Raw genomic sequence first — 21,525 nt, 5'->3', positions numbered from 1 at the left:
AAGCAGAAAAAGTGTTTTTTCAAAGGCTGCTTCTCTGCATGCAGCATGCTGATGACGATTTACAGGCGCGCATCATAAATCACCGAACCTCGTAAATCACTGAACCGGTAGTTAATCCTGTCGGATCCCACCCCTGGTAGGAGTTGTTTCAAATAGTGTGATCTAAGTCCTCATAGAAAGCTCTTTGGACTTGGGAGAGTTGGCATGTCGGCATAACATTTATGATATACCAGACTTGCAGAAAGGAAAGCAGAACTTTGTAATGCACTTACTTGTTCAAGTGGATAGAGAAGGAATGTTCTTCAGCTAAGCAGTCTTGGTTGCAAAACCTACTCCCTCAATTTTTTCCCTTTGATTTCCCTTTCCAAAAAACGTATATCCAATTACTACTTCCTGTATTTAACCCTCCTCAGTGATCTCACTAAATGCAGCAAAGCAAAGAGGGCTGCTTATCCAGCAAAGTATGGGTGTGTCAAATGAGTTGATGCTTTTTTCCAGATTCTCAACCACTAGGGCAGGGGTATCCAACCTTGGCAACTTTAAGACTTGTGGACTTCAACTCCCAGAATTCCTCAGCCAGCAAAGCTGGCTGAGGAATTCTGGGAGTTGAAGTCCACAAGTCTTAAAGTTGCCAAGGTTGGACACCCCTGCACTAGGGGGAGGTGATCTGCTAGCTCTGCTTAACTAACCCGTTGTTGTGGAGCAGGCAATTTTTTCTAACTGCCTTCCTCATGCAAGGGTGGGCAGTGCTATCTTAAAAGGGCTGCCCAGTCACCCTGAATGCTGCTGAATATCTCTGATGCCCTGGGTACAAACAACTGGTGATCTAAGAATCGTCCATGTGCAGGTTTGTAATTATAACTTCCAGTGACCATCTCCACTTGTTGCTTTGCCACTCCTCAAACCACCAAAGGAATTATATTAGGACTGATAGGATTTGTAGGTAACTTGTAGATCAGGGGTGTCAAACTCAAATTCATCGGGGGCCGCATCAGCAGTTTGGTCCCCATCAAAGGGCCCTTGTGTTTGACACCCCTGGTATAAAGGAACTGAATCACAGGGGAATTTTAGAAGACATTATATACGGGAGTCTCTGTAGTTAAACTGGGAGAAGACTAAAAGACAATGTTATTTGAAAATTCCAGTCTGGCTAACGACTATTGGAGCATTTTCTTATCCTATAATATATAAAAAGAAACAAACAGTTAGATATGGTGAAATATTAAATGAAAAGGGTGGACTTAAATCTATACAAAAATTAGATGAATTGGTTTTCATATGCGCAAATACATTCAAGGTATGACAAAGACTCTAAAACAGAAGGTTTCTATGATAAATCGACTGATTTAGATAAGATTTTGACAGGTACTGATGAAAAGGTGATTAAAAATTGTATGGATATTTATTAGAAATTAAACTAGAAGAAGAACAAGTTAAAGAAACAATGATTGCTTGGGGGAAGAATTTTGGATATGGGATTGATCTAGAGAAATGGCAAAAATTGTGGTCTCAAAATTATAAAATGACAATGTCAACAGCATATAAAGAAAATTTGTATAAGATGTTTTACAGGTGGCATTTCCCCCCGACAAGAATATCAAGAATGTTCAAGAACAAATCTGAAAAATGTTAGAAATGTCATCAGATACCTGGCTCATATTACCATATGTGGTGGACTTGTGCGGATGCTAAAAAATATTGGACTAAAATCCACACATGGTTGGAAAAAATGACAAAAAAGCATATAGATTTGAAACCAGAGATATTTTTATTGGGAATTTTACCTGAAATATATAGTAAAGACTTGAAATACCTGATTGTAAATGTATTAACAGCGGCTAGGATTGTATTTGCTAAAAATTGGAAAAATGAGAAAAGGAAATCATTAAGAAAATATTGGAATGTGATGAAATGAGTAGATTGACATTTGAAATCAGAGAACAAGATGATAAACAACTTTATAAAATTTGGGATCTTTTCTATCAATGGTTAGACAATAAAGTACAGTAATGAAATATGTAGACTTTTAGAAAATAATAAATATATAAAGAGGTATTCTTTTCTTATTATATCTACAAAATGATTGTAGGATAGATTTGAGATGATAATATGAACTGTCATAAAACAATTTAAGTTAAATATGATTATTTCGTAAAACATGAATGAATAAAAGTATAGTCAAATGATTAACAATGATATTAATGTATTTAATACTTGATTGAAAATATGAGAATATATACAATGTAATTATAATTGAAGACTATGAAATGGAAGCACAAAACAATTTGTAAACCAACCAGCACACTGTATGTATATATAGGGAAGATGGCTTGATGTTTTTATGTTTTGTTTGTCTATGTTCATTTTAAAAACCAATAAAAATTAAAAAAAAATAGAAATCTGAGCATGATGGAGTTTTAAAGGGAACAGCCATTGCATATGGGTAGTCAGTCCCACACTTGCCAGAAGAGATCTTGATCCAGTGGCCTGGAGAAACATTATGTCTGGAGACTTCTCTTGCTAAGAGGATGACCAGGATATCAGTATCTTTTTAGGCAACATCTGCTGGGTCTGTCTGCTTGACTGACGGTTGATCATTCTTCTCTGCTCAATCTGCTAGGGTCAGTGTTCACACGATTGGATGGACAAATCTAGTATCTCACAGAAAATTGAAGAACCATCGGCTATTCTCACCTGGTTTTGCTGTTGATGAGATAGCTTGTCAGGGTATGGCCAGTGCACATATTACAGCTACTTGGAGCCACAGCGGAGACCTGAGTGCCAGGTGGGGACCAAAGGGGAACAAATAGCCCTGAAAAGTGTGTCGCTGGCCCCTCCACCAGAGATGTTACACCTCTACCTCCCTGAACACCCCACCCGACAACCTAATGTATTATTCCAATCTTTCAAATTGAAAAAATGAAAGATCCAAGTGAAAAACTCTTAATTTCATCTTTTTTCCCCCTTAGTACTACCCAAATTATTTTTTTTTCATATTTGTCAGTAGTAATTCCATGCCTGGTATTTGCAGAAAATATACATTCAGAAATTTACACTCACTTAGATAAAATATCTAGTTTCATTGAAGAGTAGACTAACCAAAACAATCACCTATTAGATTTTTTTATATATAGTCGTGTTTATTAAACAGTTTACTCTGGTCCATAAGTACCAGAGAGGCCAGATTCAAATTTCACCTCTCCACTTTTATAATTGGTCAGAAAGTAAATTCAAAAAAGGCAAGAAAATTCAGTCTCGATATGAAGTGTTACTTTTTTTTTACAAATTTCATCCCATCTGATAATTTTTGTAGATTAGTTGCAAAAGAATCTTTCTAGCCAATGATGTGAGATCATTCTAAACAGAAGCCAAGACTCCGATGAAGAGTTATTGAGCATTTTTGCTCATTATCAGCAGCAGTGAACATGAAAATCGAATAGCAATAGTACCCTCTAGTGGTTATACAACTATAACATATATGCTAGTTTTTAATTTTCAAATTTCAATTCTTAGTCTGCTAGTCCTATATCTACATAACTGCATAATGTCCCATCTTGGAAAGGCTTCCTCATTCATTTCAAAAGGATAGTTGCTTTCATTGCTTTACTTGTATGAATAGGTCTGTGTGAAATAGGACATAAATAAAGAAATTTGTGACGATGGGGTATACAGACTCAAATCCATGCATCAATTCAAAGCAAGTACAGGTAGTTCTTGACATACAATAGTTCATGTAGTGACTGTTCAAAGTTACAATGGCACTGAAAAAAAATAACTTATGACCATTTTTCACATTTATGACCATTGCAGTAGCCCCATGGTCACATGATTTACTTTCAGATGCTTAACAACTGGGTCCTATTTGTGACAGTTGTAGTGTCCTGGGGTCATGTGATCCTCTTTTGGAAACTTCTGACAAGCAAAGTCAATGGGGAAGCCAGATTCATTTAACAACCATGTTACTAATTTAACAACTGCAGAGATTCACTTAGCAAAGGTGGCAAGAAGGGTCGTAAAATGGAGCAAAACTCACTTAACAAACATCTCACTTAGCAACACAAATTCTGGACTCAATTGTAGTTGTAAGCTGAGGACTACCATTTATTTTATTTAGAAGATTACTGATTCTTTTTTAGAAACAAATAAAACAGCGTGCCAAGGAAATAAAATCATAATAATCATCTAGTACAAGACTGATTCAGGTATAATGCAATATAAATTTTAAAAAATTATTGCTTCCTGCAGGAAAACTTTAATAGGGAGATCAGGAAATGTTTGTAAAAATACATATCACAAGCTGGGGCAGAGAGATGATCTACTAAGAAGGCCAGTAACCTGGAATCTACATACACAGAGTACATACTGTTACTATTCCATTTTGAAGTAAGCAACTTTTGTGCAAAGTACATAAAAGTATGAAACAGGAATTGAAAGGAATTGCCTCATAAAGCAAGAAGAGCAAAAAAAAATCCTTCTAAATGTAATTTATACCAAGTTATTCACTGTATCCTTCTAAGTCTTTTTATACTTGCAAGCCATGTTCCTTTTGTTCCTTTTGTTCCTTAAACTTCCTTTTGTTCCTTAAATTTCTTTTTGAGGTTCTCAACTCCATCTATCAGGAAATTTCTGTTAGGACATTTCCTATCAGTGAGAACAAATCTAACCATAACTTTTTTAGTCTTCCCCTTTCTCTCAGTTATAATACAATCTGCATTCAGTCTGTCCATATGACCAAACCATTTCAAAATAGTTCTTTCAAAACTGACAATTCAGGTTTGTATTCAACCCATATTCACTCAACCTCCATTCATTCTTGACTCTATCATTTCTTATGTAAGATCTTGATGCTAGTATACAGGTAAAACTCGAAAAATTAGAATATCGTGCAAAAGTTCATTTATTTCCGTAATGCAACTTAAAAGGTAAACCTTTTTTATATGAGATAGATTCATTACATGCAAAGCAAAGAGCTGAGGGCTGCTATTGAAGCATCCTGGTCTTCCATAACACCTCAGCGGTGCCACAGGCTGATAGCTTCCATGCCACGCCGCATTGAGGCAATAATTGCTGCAAAAGGGGCCCAAACTAAGTACTGAGTACATATGCATGCTTATACTTTTCAGAGGTCCGATATTGTTCTATGTACAATCCTTGTTTTATTGATTGCATGTAATATTCTAATTTCCTGAGATTGTGGATTTGGGGTTTTCATGAACTGTAAGCCATAATCATCTCAATTATCTTACTTTGCATGTAATGAGTCTATCTCATATATTAGTTTCACCTTTTAAGTTGCATTACTGAAATAAATGAACTTTTGTACGATATTCTAATTTTTTGAGTTTCACATGTAGGACAACATTGGCTATTTGGCAGCTCAGCACACTCCTGGCTCATATTTAAGTGGTAGTCCACTAAGATTCCTAGATCCCTCTCACATACTACTGTTGAGCCAGGTATTATATCCTGTTCCTATACATTTGTTTTTTTCTTGCCTATGTGCAGGGTCTTATTTTTCTCACTACTGAACTGCATCTTGTTGGATAGGGCCTAATGTTCAAGTCTATCAAGAACCTTCTGAAACTTGAATCTATGTTCCAAAGCATTCAAAATTCCCCCCCAGCTAAGTGTCATCAACAAGTTTGATGGGTTCCCCTTCTATCCCCCTCATCTAAATCATTTTTGAAGATATTGAAAAGCATTGGATCAAAACAGAACTTTGAGGTACCCCTACATGAGGGAATTTACATTTCCTTGGGATGTATTTGATACAATATGAGTTGCAAAACGCTTCTCACCAGATTGGTGTATTACTTTTAGGTAGTCTAAGTTTGGCTTCGTTTGTACAGTATGTATAAAGGAGGGGAGCACCAAGATTTGTCACTGAGCCTTAATCCGCCACTGGGTGGAATGATTTTTCCAAAATGGTCTGATTTATTCCAAAAATATTCTCCCTAGCGCTAAAAAAAACCAACAACCCAGTGTAAAACTCACACCTCACCTCCTGATTTTTTTTTTTTTCCTGACGGGAAAGGTCGCAGTTTGCCTATAATGCTGCCATGCTATTGAAGTGAGGAGGACTTACTTTATATTTTTGAAAAAGGGATTAGGTTTCGCATGGTAAAAACTGAGAACAGGATCTCCAAAATGCAGTTTGGCGCCCTCTATCGGAAAGGGAGGATGGCCCGGCGCCAAAAGCACCAGGCGATTTGGGAAGCTGCGCCTTCGCCTACAGGAGGCAAACTTCTCAGCGGCCTCCCCCTCCGCGATCAGAGAGGAAAGCGGGGGCAGCGTCGACGTCCGGGGGGGACTTGACACCGGCTGTTTCCCGCAACGAGGTCGCAATGGCTGACGGAGGAAAACGGAAGAGGCCGAAGGAGGCTCGCCGCTGCAGCCGCTATTTTTGCACTGCGGGACGCGGGATGGAGCCCTTCCTCATCGAAGAAGTGCAGGCTCGTTTGGGCGCCACTCAGGTGAGCGGCTCCGGACTCCTTAGGCCGCGCCGGGCTCGGTCGGTAAAATAACGGCTTACAAGCTCGCTTTCCTCGCCGCAGACACTATACGGAAAGGGAGGCAGCGATAGCGGCCTTGGGTTGAAGTGAAGGCTGGGCCAATTGCTCGTTTTTACGCTCGCTACTTCAGAAAACCGTTTCCTGCAGTTAGCCATGTTTATTCAAAAGTCCCCCCGCGCGGTTTTGGCCTCCCCGTGCGATTCTCGTGTCGCGACTATGTTTGAATGACTACAGGTACTCCTCAACTTACGATCACAATTGAGCCCCGCATTTCTGTTGCGAAGTGAAAAACATGTTAGGTGAGGTTTGCCCCATTTTACGACTTTTCTTGCCACATTTGTTAAGTGAATCACTGCAGTGGTTAAATTGGTAACACGGTTGTTAAGTGACTCGCTTCCCCATTGACTTTGCTTATCAGAAGGTCACAAAAGGGAATCATAGTCCCGGGACATTACAACCGTCATAAAAGGGAATCAGTTGTCAAGTATCCGAATGTAAATCCATGACCATGGAGATGCTGCAATGGTCATAAGTGTGAAAAAGGGTCCCAAGTCACTTTTTTCACTGCCATTGTGAACAGTCACTAAGCAAACTGTTGTAAGTCGAGGACTACCTGTATGTATGTTGTATGCACCTCCCATAGCTTGCATCACATCTTACCACAGCTCACTTCAGTCTGGTGTTAGAAATCCCATTTTTAACTGCTTGTGACATTTAGGCCGTATTTATAATCATGTGCATTACCAATCTACATGTGCAAAATTTGGGTTCTAAATTCATGAGTTTTTGAGTTTTTACTCATTAAATGGCAGATGTCAGGGAAAGAAACTTAGATATTCCTTTATAGTAGGCAACCTGGAATACCTGGATGCATTGCAGTTATTGAAAGGGCAAGATTTTTTTGCTGGAATAAATAACAATAAAACAAGGTGGTCTGTGATGTTTGTACAGGTAAACTGCAAGTTTTTTATTAGTTTAGTGAGAAGTATTGTTGCTTTCAGGGATGAAGATTTTTCTCTTGTATGTGTAAACTGTGCATCTATATGATAATTATAAATGCTGATATTTTTTTGCCTGGATCCAAAAGATGATTTCAGCTTTGTAGTGTAAAATCTATGTTAGTGATCAGCATTCCTTGGTTTATTGTCTAAGTCTTACACTAAGTTTAGAATAATTGTCAGTAGGAAAAATTATCTACCTTTTAATTTCCCATATTATGGGATTTATCACAGGATGATTGAAAAAATAAGCCAATCTGTAGCAAGTGGTCATAAAAATGTTTTTATTAAATATAGTGATTTGCTGAGGGCATGGGCAGGGTGTCCAACCTTGGCAACTTTAAGACTTGTGGACTTCAACTCCCAGAATTCCTCAGCCAGCAAAGCTGGCTGAGGAATTCTGGGAGTTGAAGTCCACAAGTCTTAAAGTTGCCAAGGTTGGACACCCCTGACTTAGAGCTTTGTGAATCGTTCAGTTCTGCTGTGAATGTAAGTTCAGAACTAAGTTCTGCTGTGTAACAACAGTTTTACTCCATAGGGAATATTATACAGAATTTCAAAAACTGTAGGGATTTCTTCATCCAGAACATTCCATAATGTGAGCCCTTAATCTCACAGCAAGGATTGTGCCAACACTCAATGTCAGATAATTCAACAGAGCTGAAGAAGCTTCTTGGATGAGAAGCAAAATGTCTTCAAAGAAAAACCAGAAAGTCCAGTTGCCTCCAGAAAAAGCACCTTTGGGACAGTCATGATCTGATAACTGAGAATCTCCATAGACATATTGGAACACTGCTATTATGTCACTCCCAGTTCTTCTTTTCACTAGACTAGACAAATCCAATTCTTGCAACCATTCTTTATATGTGTTAGCCTCCAGCCCCCTAATCATCTTTGTTGCTCTTCTCTGCACTCTTTCTAGAGTCTCAATATCTTTTTTACATCGTGGCGACCAAAACTGGATGCAATATTCCAAGTGTGATCTTACCAAGGCATTATAAAGTGGTATTAACACTTCATGTGATCTTGGTTCTATTCCTCTGTTAATGCAGCCTAGAACTGTGTTGGCTTTTTTGGCAGCTGCAGCACACTGTTGGCTCATATTTAAGTGATTGTCCACTAAGACTCCAATATCTCTCTCAATGGATAAATGAAATCAGGCAAACACAAGCATCCCTCTTTGCTTTTTTTCATAGTACCCAGTGCATTTTATAAACAAGGTCAGTTGCTTGTATTAATTCATTAATAAGGATGATATTTTTTAAAAATCAACTTTCAAATATATATCCAGTTTTATTTATTGGTATGCATTCTCTTTCAAGGTAGAATATATATCGGGAAAAGTTTTCTTCAGTACCAATCTTGAGCTGAGTATGTTGAAGAAACTAAAGTCAGCTGAAAGATTATTTTTGCTGCTAAAGAAATGTCCTCCACTTTCCTTCTGTGGGAATAAAGGTAACTGTCTTCTATGTTCTTGTGTTAGATTAATACCAATTTCTTTCAACTTTAGCATCCACTAGCATTTTAGAATTAAGTGATCATTCTAATTCATGGGGGACTTATTCTCATTCAGTTTGCTCTGGCTTACAGATTAAACTGATTTGAAAGCTTTTGTTCCACAAAAGGTTTTCTTGTTGTTTTAATTAGGAAGCATACAGGCATGCCAATGAATTTACCAAATCTACAAAGGAAGAAGTTGGCTTGTTACATAACTGGAGCATTGAAAGTATGAAATCTAATAGGAAATCGTGTCTTTTGTTTTAGATGTTAAATGATATAGCAAAATGTATGGACTAATAATTCACTATTTTATTTCAGGAAGAATAATCCAGGATGTTCAAAAACTTGTAAATGAGAATCCGAGATGTTGGCTGGATACAACTGCTGTCTGGAGAAGTCTTTATGATCAGTCGGCAAAGCAACTAAACTTGTGCCAAGAATACCCAGATTCCAAAAAACAGAAATTGGAAGAGGAAAAACATATTGAAGATGAAAAGCAAAAAATGCAAATAATATTAGAGACAGATACTATTAAAAATCAAATTGAAGATCAGCAAAAATGTGATACACATGATGTTTGTAAAGACATTTTATTGCCTCAGGGCAGACTTTTTCTAGAAAACACTCCTGAACTTATTCAAGACAAAACTATTGTTTCCAATAGTTATTTTAGTTTCAGAGTATCATGTCGTTGCAGTGGAATACTTGCAAAATTATTTACTGCACAGGTATGTAAAAATTATTCATTTTAAAACTCAGGAGCTACTAAGCTTCATGAAAACTGAAGGATAATATGTAGAGAACAAATTGATGTATTAAGAATCTAAATAAATCTCTTACACTTCTATAGGACAAAATGTGATGATCCGGAGCGTGACACAAAAATAACTAAGTCACAAAAATAGAAGAAAGTCCCTTTAATGCCTCCAACTTGGCCCCAATGTCCAATTATCCTCGGCAGGATATCAAACTCTTAAAGAAAACAGTTTATGGAGGGAGTAAATGCAGTCCGCACCCAAAGTAAAGTTAATTTGAAATAAAAAACCTAACACACCACACTGAAGGAATTACTATTACAGGCAAGGATGATTAATTGCAGATTTCTACCAGATAACGCAGCAACCACAGTTGGGAGGAAGCCAAAACACAGATAAGTTCCGACAAGAATGCACGCTTTGCTTCCAGCAACTTTGCCATGCGCAGTTTGTCCTTTTAACCAGTCCTCCCAGCTGCAGCCCATGAAGGGAATCAGGGCCCCTTCCTCCCACCACACCACTCAAGTTTCTCCCTTATCCACTCCTCCCTGCCTGCCCTAGGATGAAGAGGGGATGGGCCTGGGTCTTCCTCTGAATGCCCATCTGGCCTGTGCCCTTCTGCAGTTTCCTTCACAACCACCAGAGCCACACTTTCACTCCCTGTCAGCTATTTCATCACTCCCCCAGAGTCAGACTCCAACAGGGGCATGACACAAAAAGTATCCATGATGTGCTGTATTTTCCAGATTTTATTCTCTTTAAACATGCTAATTCGCAATGTTAATTTCCTCTCTACAATTATATCTGTGGCAAGTCTTACAGCTACTATTGTGTTTAGGAGTATATTCAACTGCACAATGCCAACTCATTGTACATACAGTTTACAGGGATTTTTTTCATATTCTATTGCATGAAAAAGTACATTACATTCAAAATAACATTAAAAAAAAATAAAACCACCTTACCAACCACAATTAGGACCAGCAGCTCTGTCACCAAATGACGCAGTCATATAGTGAAACATGACTGTCACTTGTAACTTCCTGCTGGCTTTCCCATTGACTACTTGTCTTGAAGCTAACTGAAGAATGCAAATGATAATCATGGGATGCTGCAATACTTGTAAATGTATAATGGTTGACAAGCTACCGAATCAGGATCATATGACCAAGGGGATACTGCAATGGCCACAACTTTGAGGACCAGTTTTAAATCTCTCTTTTTAGTGCTGTGATAACTTCAAAAGTAGCTGAACAAGAGGCCGGTAAATGAGGACTACTTGTACATCCATTTGAAAATGGCTAGCAAAACAGTACATTTTCTTAATAATTCCACTGTCTGTCCAGATTATTCTGGAACTGTCAGAAAGGATATTTAATTTACTCTTTATGCGTAATTCCATAATTACATTTAGTGAGTGACATCAACATAGAAAAAAATAGCACTGTTTGAAGGTGGGGAAACGAATTTGAATATTTTGTTAAAGCTAAGCAGTTGTAACTTCACTCTTCTATGCTGTCTTGGAATTCCTCTTAATTGTCAAGGAGATGGAGGACAAATTAAATTTTAGTACTGTCATTTTGAAAGCTTAGTTTCCTTACCGTGTGTGGGTGTGTTGTAATGTGCATGCATATACATGCATACAATAAAAATAATTTGCTAGATGTTTTACTCTGTTCTTGAAGCTTTTTTCAAGCCATTGCATAACAAGACAGACTAAAATAAGCATATTTGAACTTGTATGGCCTGATTTCAGTAAACATACATAAGGTAGGGATGTAAAATATGTCTTATGGATTCTATAATATTCAGCATGTTTTGTTTGCTGTTTTCTATTCTAAGAATCTATATAATATGCAACCTACCCAAATAATTCTCATGTCTGATTTGTGATTATTTTTTCAGGAACTGGGGAAAATTATTGGAATAGCTCTTATGAAAAATTTTGGATGGAAAGCAGATCTTAGAAATCCCGATTTAGAGGTAATAATCCAACTTAAGTTGAATTGTTGGAAGCTTTGGGCTTTGCCTTCTTCAGATATCAAATGATCTCTGAAATATGACTGGAGGATATTTTTAATGTGTATTCTTGTTAATAAAAATGAAATATGTTACGCTTGTAGAATTTAGCTTCCTTATATTTTGTCTTCTGTAAGTTCCTGTGAAAACAGAAAATGACTTCCAACTGGCTTAAGAGACTGAGGTATTGTTGTACTGTTTCATTGTGAACTTATTAAAAGACAACAGTCAGAGTGGAGCAAGTTGTCTGCCAGAACCTTTGAACTTAATCATGACTGAAATCTGAAAAAAATTACAGAAATCTAAAAACAGATAAAAGACACAAAGTAAACAGTGTTATAAAAATAAGGGATATAGATAGAATTTGAAAAGTGGCAAACCTTAAAGATAAAATCCAGGTAATGCTTCCACATTTCCTGTAGGCTCTATCATTTTCATTGAACTTACTTTCACTCTCCTGAATTCTGGTGGAGGATATCCTGCATGTGCAACAAGATTTGTAAATGGTTTACAATATCACTAGTAGAAAGTTTATGCCACTTTAGCTGAAAATATTTGGCCAGTATTAAGTTGGGGTTTTGTACATTTTTCTTTTCTTCTATCATTTGTGTTTGCCCTGATGGAAAAGCAGAAGAATCAATTTTGTACTATGTCTTATACAGTACCCCTTTAGTATACTTCAGATAGATATCTTACATACATTTAAGGATGAGATTGCTTTTTAGAATAAATAAATACATCCTTAAGAAGGTGACTGAGATATCATCTATTACTTTGTCGATTTGCAAGTAAATATTGTAAATTTTCATTCTCTTACAGATTTTTGTGCATCTAAATGATGTTTATTCTGTGATTGGGATCCCTCTTTTCAGGTCGATGACATTATAAATTATTATTCCTTACTTCTCGATAAATATTTACTTTTCTAATAGAAAACATGCTCCTCCAAAAAAATTGGATGGAATAGTTTTTGTTCTCATATTGTTGACCTTGAAATAAATTGATAAGTAATAATTTATTGCAATAATTAAATGTTTAAAATGGTAAACCTTTAGCATTCTCTGTCATATAAAAGTATAAATAATTTGGAACATGGTACTTGAAACATTTGTACATTTATATTTCCCTAGGGTATGTGATGTTTTATTCATTGACCTTTAAGCATATAGATTGGTAGAAGTGAGGACAATTGTCAATATGTGAAAAAAGCAGTGATGAATATAAAATAGCATAGTAATATGATTATTGCTGTGAATACTTATCACTTATATTTAGTAATATTGTTATCTTAATTTTTAGCATCAAAATAATATCCTTGTGAGTTTTAATGAAAAAATTATGGCCAAATACATTTAAGATGAAATTGAAAATAATTTAATTTACTAATTAATTGTAGTTTAACATTTTCACATAGATCAGCTGTCTTATATGTGAGCAGTGGCTATTCTTTACCTGCCTTTTTTATCCATTTTTAAGGTCCCCCACCCTTCCTTGTGTATGCACAGTATCTATTTTGGTCAATCAAATTCTAACTATTTGGAATGTGAAAAAAATCTTACATATTTCCAAAACTAGTACTTATGGAGGTAAAAAGGAGGTAAAAGCAGCCTTAGGAGAATGTCAAAATTTGCAGAATTTTTAAAAAGGAGAAGCCCCTCCCCCGCAAAGAAGTATTCAAATATTCAAACAGCCAATCTCATTGTACACATGTTGCACTCTGACAATAAAGGTAATAATAATCAAAACAGTGCAAATATAGATTGTGTGTGCTCACTTTCCATATAATTCTAATTGACAGTGTTGGAAATTAGAGATATAGAATGTGGTATATTGGGAAAAAGATATGAATGAAAGGAAATAATCCTGAAGAGAAGCATGTCATTATTGACACATGTTAGAATTCTACATATGCATTGAATGTTCTTATTTTTATTTAACTAAATATGTCTATTATTTGCAGACTTCCCCTGGCAAGTCGGGCATATATTAAAACTGCTGGATTGCGATCTACCATTGCTTGGGCTATGACATCGCTTGCTGAAATCAAGGTAATGAGCAAAATAACCATTCTGATTACTAAGCAACTATTATGGGAATTTTATAGGAGCATTTGAAGCATTTAAAGTAGGTGAGAGCTGCATAGTTTGCAATTTCCTTAAATTCAGTGAGGCTTAATTTCTCAATAAATATGCAAAATCAAATCAATAAATATGCAAAATCAGTTCAAATCAAATTAAATTGTCTATTGTCTCTTGGTTTTAATCTCCATGGTGTATATAGGGATAATTACTATAAAATTGTTATCAGGATTATTGAGATGTATGAAAAGGAAGAGAAATACTCTGTGCTGTGGAGATGGAGAAAAGTATTAACGATCAAATCTAACTTTGCTGGCTTTATTTATAGTATATACTGTACATTTTTTCAAACCAAGGAGCAATTACCTATAACTTACAGATTGTATTAAATTGGTTTCTCCCTCTCTTTTCAGGCTGGAGCATTTGTATTGGATCCTATGTGTGGTCTAGGTACAATACTTCTGGAAGCTGCAATTGAATGGCCTGTGAGTTCTGTTCTTCTAAGAAATACCCTTTTTGTTACATTGCAATTGCATCATTGTATAGTGTTCTCACAATTAAAATAATCTCCTAAATGATTCTTAGAAATTTTGTGGGATTTAGAATAGAATAGAATTCTTTATTCACCAAAGAATTGGACAAATGTGATTGGACACACAAGGAATTTGTCTTTGGTGCATATGATCTCAGTGTACATAAAAAGAAAAGATACATTCGTCAAGAATCATAAGGTACAATACTTAATGATAGCCATAGGGTACAAGTAAGCAATCAAATCATACTAGGAAATGATCAATATAAATCATAAGAGTACAAGCAACAAAGTTACAGTCATAAACGTGTGATAAGAACGATGAGAAGATTGGGACTTCCGATTTGAACTTCTTCAGCGACAGACCGAACCACGTCTCTGTGTGGTTTTGATCCGTGCTCGCCGCTGGAGTGCCCCGAGCTGGCTGGTTTCGGGGCAAAGCCACCCCGTAGAGGTGGTGAAGAAGGGGGAGACTGCCTGCAGGGTTGAGGAGAGCCGCATCTCTCCTCCCCAGCTAGCTATTACTCCCTTTCCCAAAGGCGGTTGTAGCGGTGGTCAGAAATGGCTACCACAAAGAAGAACTCGACCGGAAAAGAATGTGCAGGAGGAAGATAAGAGAAAGTTTTGGTTGACCGGGTCAAATAGCAAAAGCAACAAATAAGATACCCTGGAATTGAAACTTAAAAAAACCCCAACAGTATTGTTCCCTAAGAAGATTTCTAAGCAGCAAAAGAGAGAGAAAAGGGAAAGGATTGGGTTTTTTTTCTCCTCTTCCTATACTGACAGCTAAGAGACTTAAGCAAGAAATTGGAAAAAAATCCACTTTGATATCAATAGGCATTTAATGCTGAAAATAAAAAAGTCAAAGGGATAATGAAGATTTCTGGATAATTAAAAGCTTTTGAAAACAGGAAAGGAGAGAAAAAGAATAAAAGGGCAGGATCTGGAAGGGAGGAGACTGCCTGGAAGTAAAAAGAACTTACAGCAAAATCTCAACAAGACTTCCAAAAGATACATCTTAACTGAAACATCGCAACAAAATAGTAAAACCCCAGGTAGAGAAAGTGAAAAAAGAAATAAGAAGAAACAGCTTGGGACTATTTGGATTACTTGGTGATCTCTGAATTCTTGATTATTGCATTTGAATGACTAAAATCAATCGGGTGATTGTTTAAAACTGTTTAAAATGGCTCCACTTTTGGAAGAACTGAAAATGGAACTTAAAAAGTATGAAGAAGATGCACAAGAAAGGAGAGGTTCTTTTGGCTTCGTATTTCAGTTTTTAGAAATGGATATTTGGAACTATGAGAAACAACAAGAAATGCCTGCAGAACAAGAAGATTGTGACAAAGAAGAAGCCATCTTTAATGAACAAGTAATCTTAGGTGGGGGGGAAAGGAAAGGGGGGGAAAGAGAATGGAAAGTTTAAGATTGGGAAAAACAACCCAAAAAGAGGAAAGACTGAAAAATAAGTATAAAATTAGAAAGCAACAGAAGAGGGAAATGCAGAAGAGAGAATTAGGAGTAGAGAGACAAGGGGGTAAAAAGGGGAGGGAGAAGAAGAGAGGGAAGAAAGAAAGGAAAAGAAGTTATAAAGGATAGAAACAAAATATAGAGAAACAGGGCCTATTTAGAGATAATGGGTGAAAATCTAATGGAAAAAGGGATTCTGCAAAGGTACATAAGATAGTATTGTTATATTAGAAATAGAAATAATTCCAGAAAATATGAAACAATGTATGATTAAAATGTTTGATAAAATAACTATCGTAACTTAGTGGAATGTTTGTCAATAAATAAATGTAACAAAATGAATATTTAATGATTTATAAAACATATATGAAGAGAAATAAAGGAAAAATTAATTATGGAGATTATATGTGTCTTTAAGGAAGTATGATATTTAATTGAAAAGAAATGTTAAAGATATTAAGACATTAATGATTATTAATGATAGAACTGAATTGGAATGGAATGAGGGTTTATAATTACATATATTTATAATTCTTTTTTTAAAAAAAGAATATAGTGTGTATTATAAGAATGTACCAAGCAGAATTCGATTGGAAGTTATGTATTATGTATTATATTAGGCCATAACCTTAAAGTATATATTGAAATTTAAATAAGAGTTGAATGGATATAATTAAGAGATAGAAAGGTGTCATAGTCCAATTAGTAACTACAGGAGAAAATTTGTTTAATGAGAAAAGATAATATGAAATTGAAACAGAACAGACAAAAGTATAAATATAATGATTTGAATTGAGATGAGATAATCAAAATAAAATTGAGAAAATTAAAAGAGAGGAAAAACTATAGAAAATGTAGAATAGTATAAGATATGGAATAGAAGACAAAAATGAGCATGAATTGAGTTTGTGTCTGTATAAAGAAGTTCAACCCGGGATCATGCTATTTTCAAAAAAGATGTTTTATTTGTATTTTGTGTGTGTGAAAACCCAAATAAAACTTTATTAAAAAAAAAAAAAAAGAACGATGAGAAGATTAATAGTAATAGTAATGCAGACTTAGTAAGTAGTTTGACAATGTTGAGGGAATTATTTGTTTAGCAGAGTGATGGTGTTCGGGAAAAACCTGTTCTTGTGTCTAGTTGTTCTGGTGTGCAGTGCTCTATAGCTTCATTTTGAAGGTAGGAGTTGAAACAATTTATGTCCAGGATGTGAGGGAGTAAATATCCAGGAGTAAATATTTTCACAGCCCTCTTTTTGACTCATGCAGTATACAGGTTCTCAGTGGAAGGCAGGTTGGTAGTAATTGTTTTTTTTTCTGCAGTTCTAATTATCCTCTGAAGTCTGTGTATGTCCTGTTGGGTTGCAGAACCAAACCAGTCAGTTATAGAGGTGCAGATGACAGACTCAGTAATTCCACTGTAGAACTGAATCAGCAGCTCTTTGGGCAGTTTGAGCTTTCTGAGTTGGCGCAGAAAGAACATTCTTTGTTGTGCTTTTTTGATGACGTTTTTATGTTAGGTGTCCATTTTAGGTCTTTAGATATGATAGAACCTAGAAATTTGAAGGTCTCTACAGTTGATACTGTGTTGTCTAATATTGTAAGAGGTAATAATATGGGAGGGTTTCTCCTAAAGTCTACTACCTTTTCTACAGTTTTGAGTGTGTCCTGTTCCAGATTGTTCCGGTCGCACTACAAAGGTAGTTGTTCAATCTCCCGTCTATATGCAGATTCATCATTGTCTCGAATGAGACCAATCACTGCTGTATCATCTGCAAACTTCAATAGTTTAACAGATGGATTGTTTGAGATGCAGTCATTGTACAGAGAGAGAAGTGGAGAGAGCACACAGCCTTGGGTGTGTGTGTGTGTGCTAATTGTACAGGTATCTGATGTGATTCTGCTTAGTTTCACCTGCTGCTTCCTGTCTGTTAGGAAGCTTATGATCCACTTACAAGTGTGTTCAGATAGCGCTAGCTGGTTTAGTTTAGTTAGAAGAATGTCTGGAATGATGGTATTGAATGCTGAATTGAAGTTTACAAAGAGGACCCTTGTGTAGGTCTTTGGAGCTTAACATTCATTCAATAATTAGTATTTGCATAACTATGTGTATAAGAAAACAAGTATTCTGTCAATTCTTTGTTCATAAAATTCCTAAAACACTTCCTGATCAGCTTAATTATTAGTTTACCAGTTACCAGTAGACAAATTTAGAATTTTTGAAGTACGAGTTTCAAACTTTATTTGAACTTACATCTCCTGAGATCTTAGAAACATCTTTATTTTTTGAGTTAAAAAGTATCTTTTTTTATTTTTTTGTTCAAAAACAATTGTATTGCAAGTTAAAACAGGCTGAAATAACATCTAAAGGTTACAGTCATAAATTAACAGATTTCTGCATGTGGATAATAACAATTGCTTACTAGAATTAACAGACAAAAAAGAATAAGCTTTTCTTCCAGAATAACTAAAATACAGCCCAAATTAAGGCAACTAGAACTAGAAATGATGCTGACAGTATGGAATAAGGATATTATGGGGAATTGACCAATAGATCACTGCTACATTAACACCATGCCTTGGAACAGAGGCAGGTTTATAATTTCACCTCTTTTAGAGAAGTATCACAGAACTGTCAACCAGTAGAACACCATGAAGGCTGCATCATTTCCCCTTCACTGGCAGTATTTAAACAAAGGATAGATAGCCATCTATCCAAAATATTTTAATAGACCCTCCATGAAACAGATGATTGGACTACATAATCTCTGAGATCACTTCCAATTCTATGATGTTATGAAAATTGTAACCTTCAACCTTTCTCCAGAGCTATGGCAAGTTTAAGTGTTCCAAGTCTCCAAGTCTCATGTGTCACAGACACACATAACAAGGAAGAAATCCTTTTCTCAACCTAAAGAGAAGGGCAGGGATAATGCCTGGTCTTTGCTTTGCTGAAGCACCTGCAAGTTCTTCATCATCTAATCCTCATCAGAGTAACGGGAGAAGTAGCACACTGACCGTCAAACTTTTTACTGGCTACTAATGCCAGTTAAAATATGCAGATATCTAATTGCAATCTTTATTAAGAGTGACAGATTGTTTAAACCGATTTAGATGGATTGGAAAATAAATTCTATTTGGAAGTTTTAAGAAATTAGTTTCTCTTTCAAAATATTATTGGTTATTTGAAAAACAAACTATTGAATTTTATATATTGTGTTCATATTACTTACCTTTAAGAGTGGATGAATTTTTTCTACTGGAAGAAATAACGGATTTCTTCACTTCCTCTTTTCAATGGCAGATTGCGCATCAGCTATTGCCCATTTATCAATTGGATGAGGAAAACTTTTTTGGACACGATCCTTGGAACATACAGAGGAAATATATAGAGTTAAATATATAAACAGTAGATAGCTTTTTGCATTACCATGTCCTGAGTAACTAAAGCTGCTTTTGGGTGGGGGGGGGGGATTTTTTAACAACTCTATTTCATTTTACCTTCAAAGCACAATGTATAACATGTACAGCAAATTATTTAATCCAAAATTATAATGGGATAGGCTCAAATAAACCATGCACAATTGATAAGACTTGTGGTGGTGCGATGGTTAGAATGCAATATTGCAGACTAACTCTGCTCACAGCCAGGTATTCAATCCTTACTAATCAAGGTTGACTCAGCCTTCCATCCTTCTGAAGTTGGTAAAATGAGGACTGAGATGGTTGGGGACAATATGCTGACATTTGTAAACTGATCAGATCGCTGTAAAGCACTAGGGACCAGTATATAACTTTACTGCTATGCATTTAAAACAATTAAGCAAATTACAGTTTTATTTGACATCTTTAAAATAGTTATAATGGCATTAGACAAATATCCCTTCAGGGGAACATTTGAGAACTGCAATGTCACCAAAGAATGCCTTCATTCTACACTTCTCTTACAAAGATACTAAGAGAAGATCCTCGTCCAATTATTTTAATGCACAGGTGAGCTAATGGCGGGGGGAATACTCTTAAGATCTTTAGGATTTAAGATACTTTGAATATAAAGATATGAACCATTAATTAGAGTCATGCTTAGAGGTGAATGGGCAGCTGTTAAAATTTTATTCAGAATATGACCCCACATATTCAAATCAGGTAACATTCCAACTACAAAATTCTGCAGTAGCAAAAATAGCTGTTTAATACTGTAGTTTATGCTTAACTTTCTGTTATATTTATATTATTATCTACAGATAAACATGGATGAATAACTTAACATTATTTTCTTAAGTGTAAAATGCTGTCATTTTTTTTAATCAGATATAATCATTTTGAACCAGATTAATCATTTTTTTCAGTTTTTGAGATATTTTGAAGAAAAACAATGAATTAATGACTGACCATTTCCAATTTATGGTCCTTCTTATCTCTGATTTCACTGATACTATGAAAAGCAAACAAAAGTTAAATGTTTTGTTTCATGCAGCCTGTGTCATCAGATTCTATTTCCTTGCAGATTTGTGTTATTTTGTTGTGAAAATCTCCCTGGATTCCTTTCTCCAACTCACAAAAAGCAGCTGCTTGGGAAGAAGTTTCCCTATTTTATTTGGGTCAGAAACAGTACAAAGCTTGTTTCTGCGGACTGGCATATCAGCAAGGTTTATACATTTTTTAGCTTTTGGTATGAGTGAAATATGTTTTAAATGACGGCGAGAAAGCAAGAAATATAGCTTTTATGGCTAGAGAAAATATTCTGTTTGTTATCTTCTTTATCAGCAGAGATCTTCCTGGCCAGGCTGAGGTGCTAAATTCCGGGGTCTTTTCCAGCTTAGATTTCCTGCCTGTCCGTGATATATTGCCTTTAAGGAAACATTGTATTTTATGAGTGGTGACGGGTTTCTCTGACTCCAGATCAGAAGGCTGTTAAAAGGAGGAGGGGCAGATCAAAGGCTTTTTAACTTCTATCAGTTTGATTCTATCTTAATATAATTGTTTGTTTCCTCTACAGAATGTGTATTATTTCGGATCGGATATAAGTGATTCACAGTTACAAGGAGCCTACTCAAATATTAGAGATGCAAGCCTGATAGATAAAATTGAACTATTTAAATCTTCTGTGACAGGTAAGTATTAACAAGAGTACCTTGTGTAAATTACATAAAAATTACACCATGTATAAAATTTGATATACTTTATTTTTATTGGCTTGCAAATGTCTTCTTTGTAGAACTAGAATGTAAGTAACAAACTCTCTTTTTCCCAAAATTATTCTATGCCATTTAAGCACTTGATTTAATATATATGTCTTTGGAATTAAGGTTGGAAATTGATACTGCTGTTTCTTCAGATAATTAAAGAGGGTTATGATTATGCTGATCAAGATATAAGCACATCCTATATTTGCCTTTGATAAGCAAGTTTTTTTTATGTTAACAACATCTCTTTGACTAAGGCAGGAATGGAATAGTATACACTACATGGGAAATGAGGTGTTGCCCAAATTCACTTTATGAATTGTTGTTTGTCTCCATTTTGCCTAGCAGTTATTAATGCTAATTGTGAAGATGTTAATTTGAAAAGAAGATAGCTTGGTTCCAGAAATATTTTCTATTCTGTTCTGAGAATATTTAACAATGCTGATTGTTCTGCCTATGTGATACTTCCAGC

At 35.6% G+C, this 21,525-nt stretch overlaps 1 protein-coding gene across 18 annotated transcripts in view; it reads left to right on the top strand.

The window, feature by feature from the left end:
* The first annotated feature begins 6,192 nt into the window (after nucleotides 1–6,192).
* THUMPD2 (THUMP domain 2 tRNA and snRNA guanosine methyltransferase) overlaps nucleotides 6,193–21,525 on the top strand; it is a 32,159-nt gene continuing 16,826 nt past the window's right edge. For 10 of the 18 annotated variants that reach the window (XR_015748934.1, XR_015748917.1, XR_015748933.1 and 7 more), the window contains exons 1-8: nucleotides 6,236–6,473; nucleotides 8,833–8,965; nucleotides 9,329–9,738; nucleotides 11,671–11,748; nucleotides 12,604–12,656; nucleotides 13,745–13,832; nucleotides 14,276–14,347; nucleotides 20,867–20,981. Coding sequence is in view for 12 of the 18 variants with exons in the window: in XM_087961806.1 (XP_087817932.1) it covers nucleotides 6,345–6,473; nucleotides 8,833–8,965; nucleotides 9,329–9,738; nucleotides 11,671–11,748; nucleotides 12,604–12,656; nucleotides 13,745–13,832; nucleotides 14,276–14,347; nucleotides 20,867–20,981 (1,078 nt within the window). In the remaining 6 variants the exon portion in view is untranslated. Of the gene's footprint in view, nucleotides 6,474–6,693; nucleotides 6,812–8,513; nucleotides 8,731–8,832; nucleotides 8,966–9,328; nucleotides 9,739–11,670; nucleotides 11,749–12,603; nucleotides 12,657–13,744; nucleotides 13,833–14,275; nucleotides 14,348–20,866; nucleotides 20,982–21,525 lie in introns of those variants that run through there. The other 8 variants (XR_015748942.1, XM_087961854.1, XM_087961831.1 and 5 more) reach the window with 5 other exon arrangements.

Source organism: Notechis scutatus, chromosome 1, assembly GCF_049901735.1.
Source record: "Notechis scutatus isolate UNSWTSFEM ecotype Mainland chromosome 1, rNotScu1.2, whole genome shotgun sequence".
Lineage (NCBI taxonomy): Eukaryota > Metazoa > Chordata > Lepidosauria > Squamata > Elapidae > Notechis > Notechis scutatus.
Note: the sequence above shows the minus strand (reverse complement) of the source record. Positions and strands in the feature narration are given on the sequence as shown.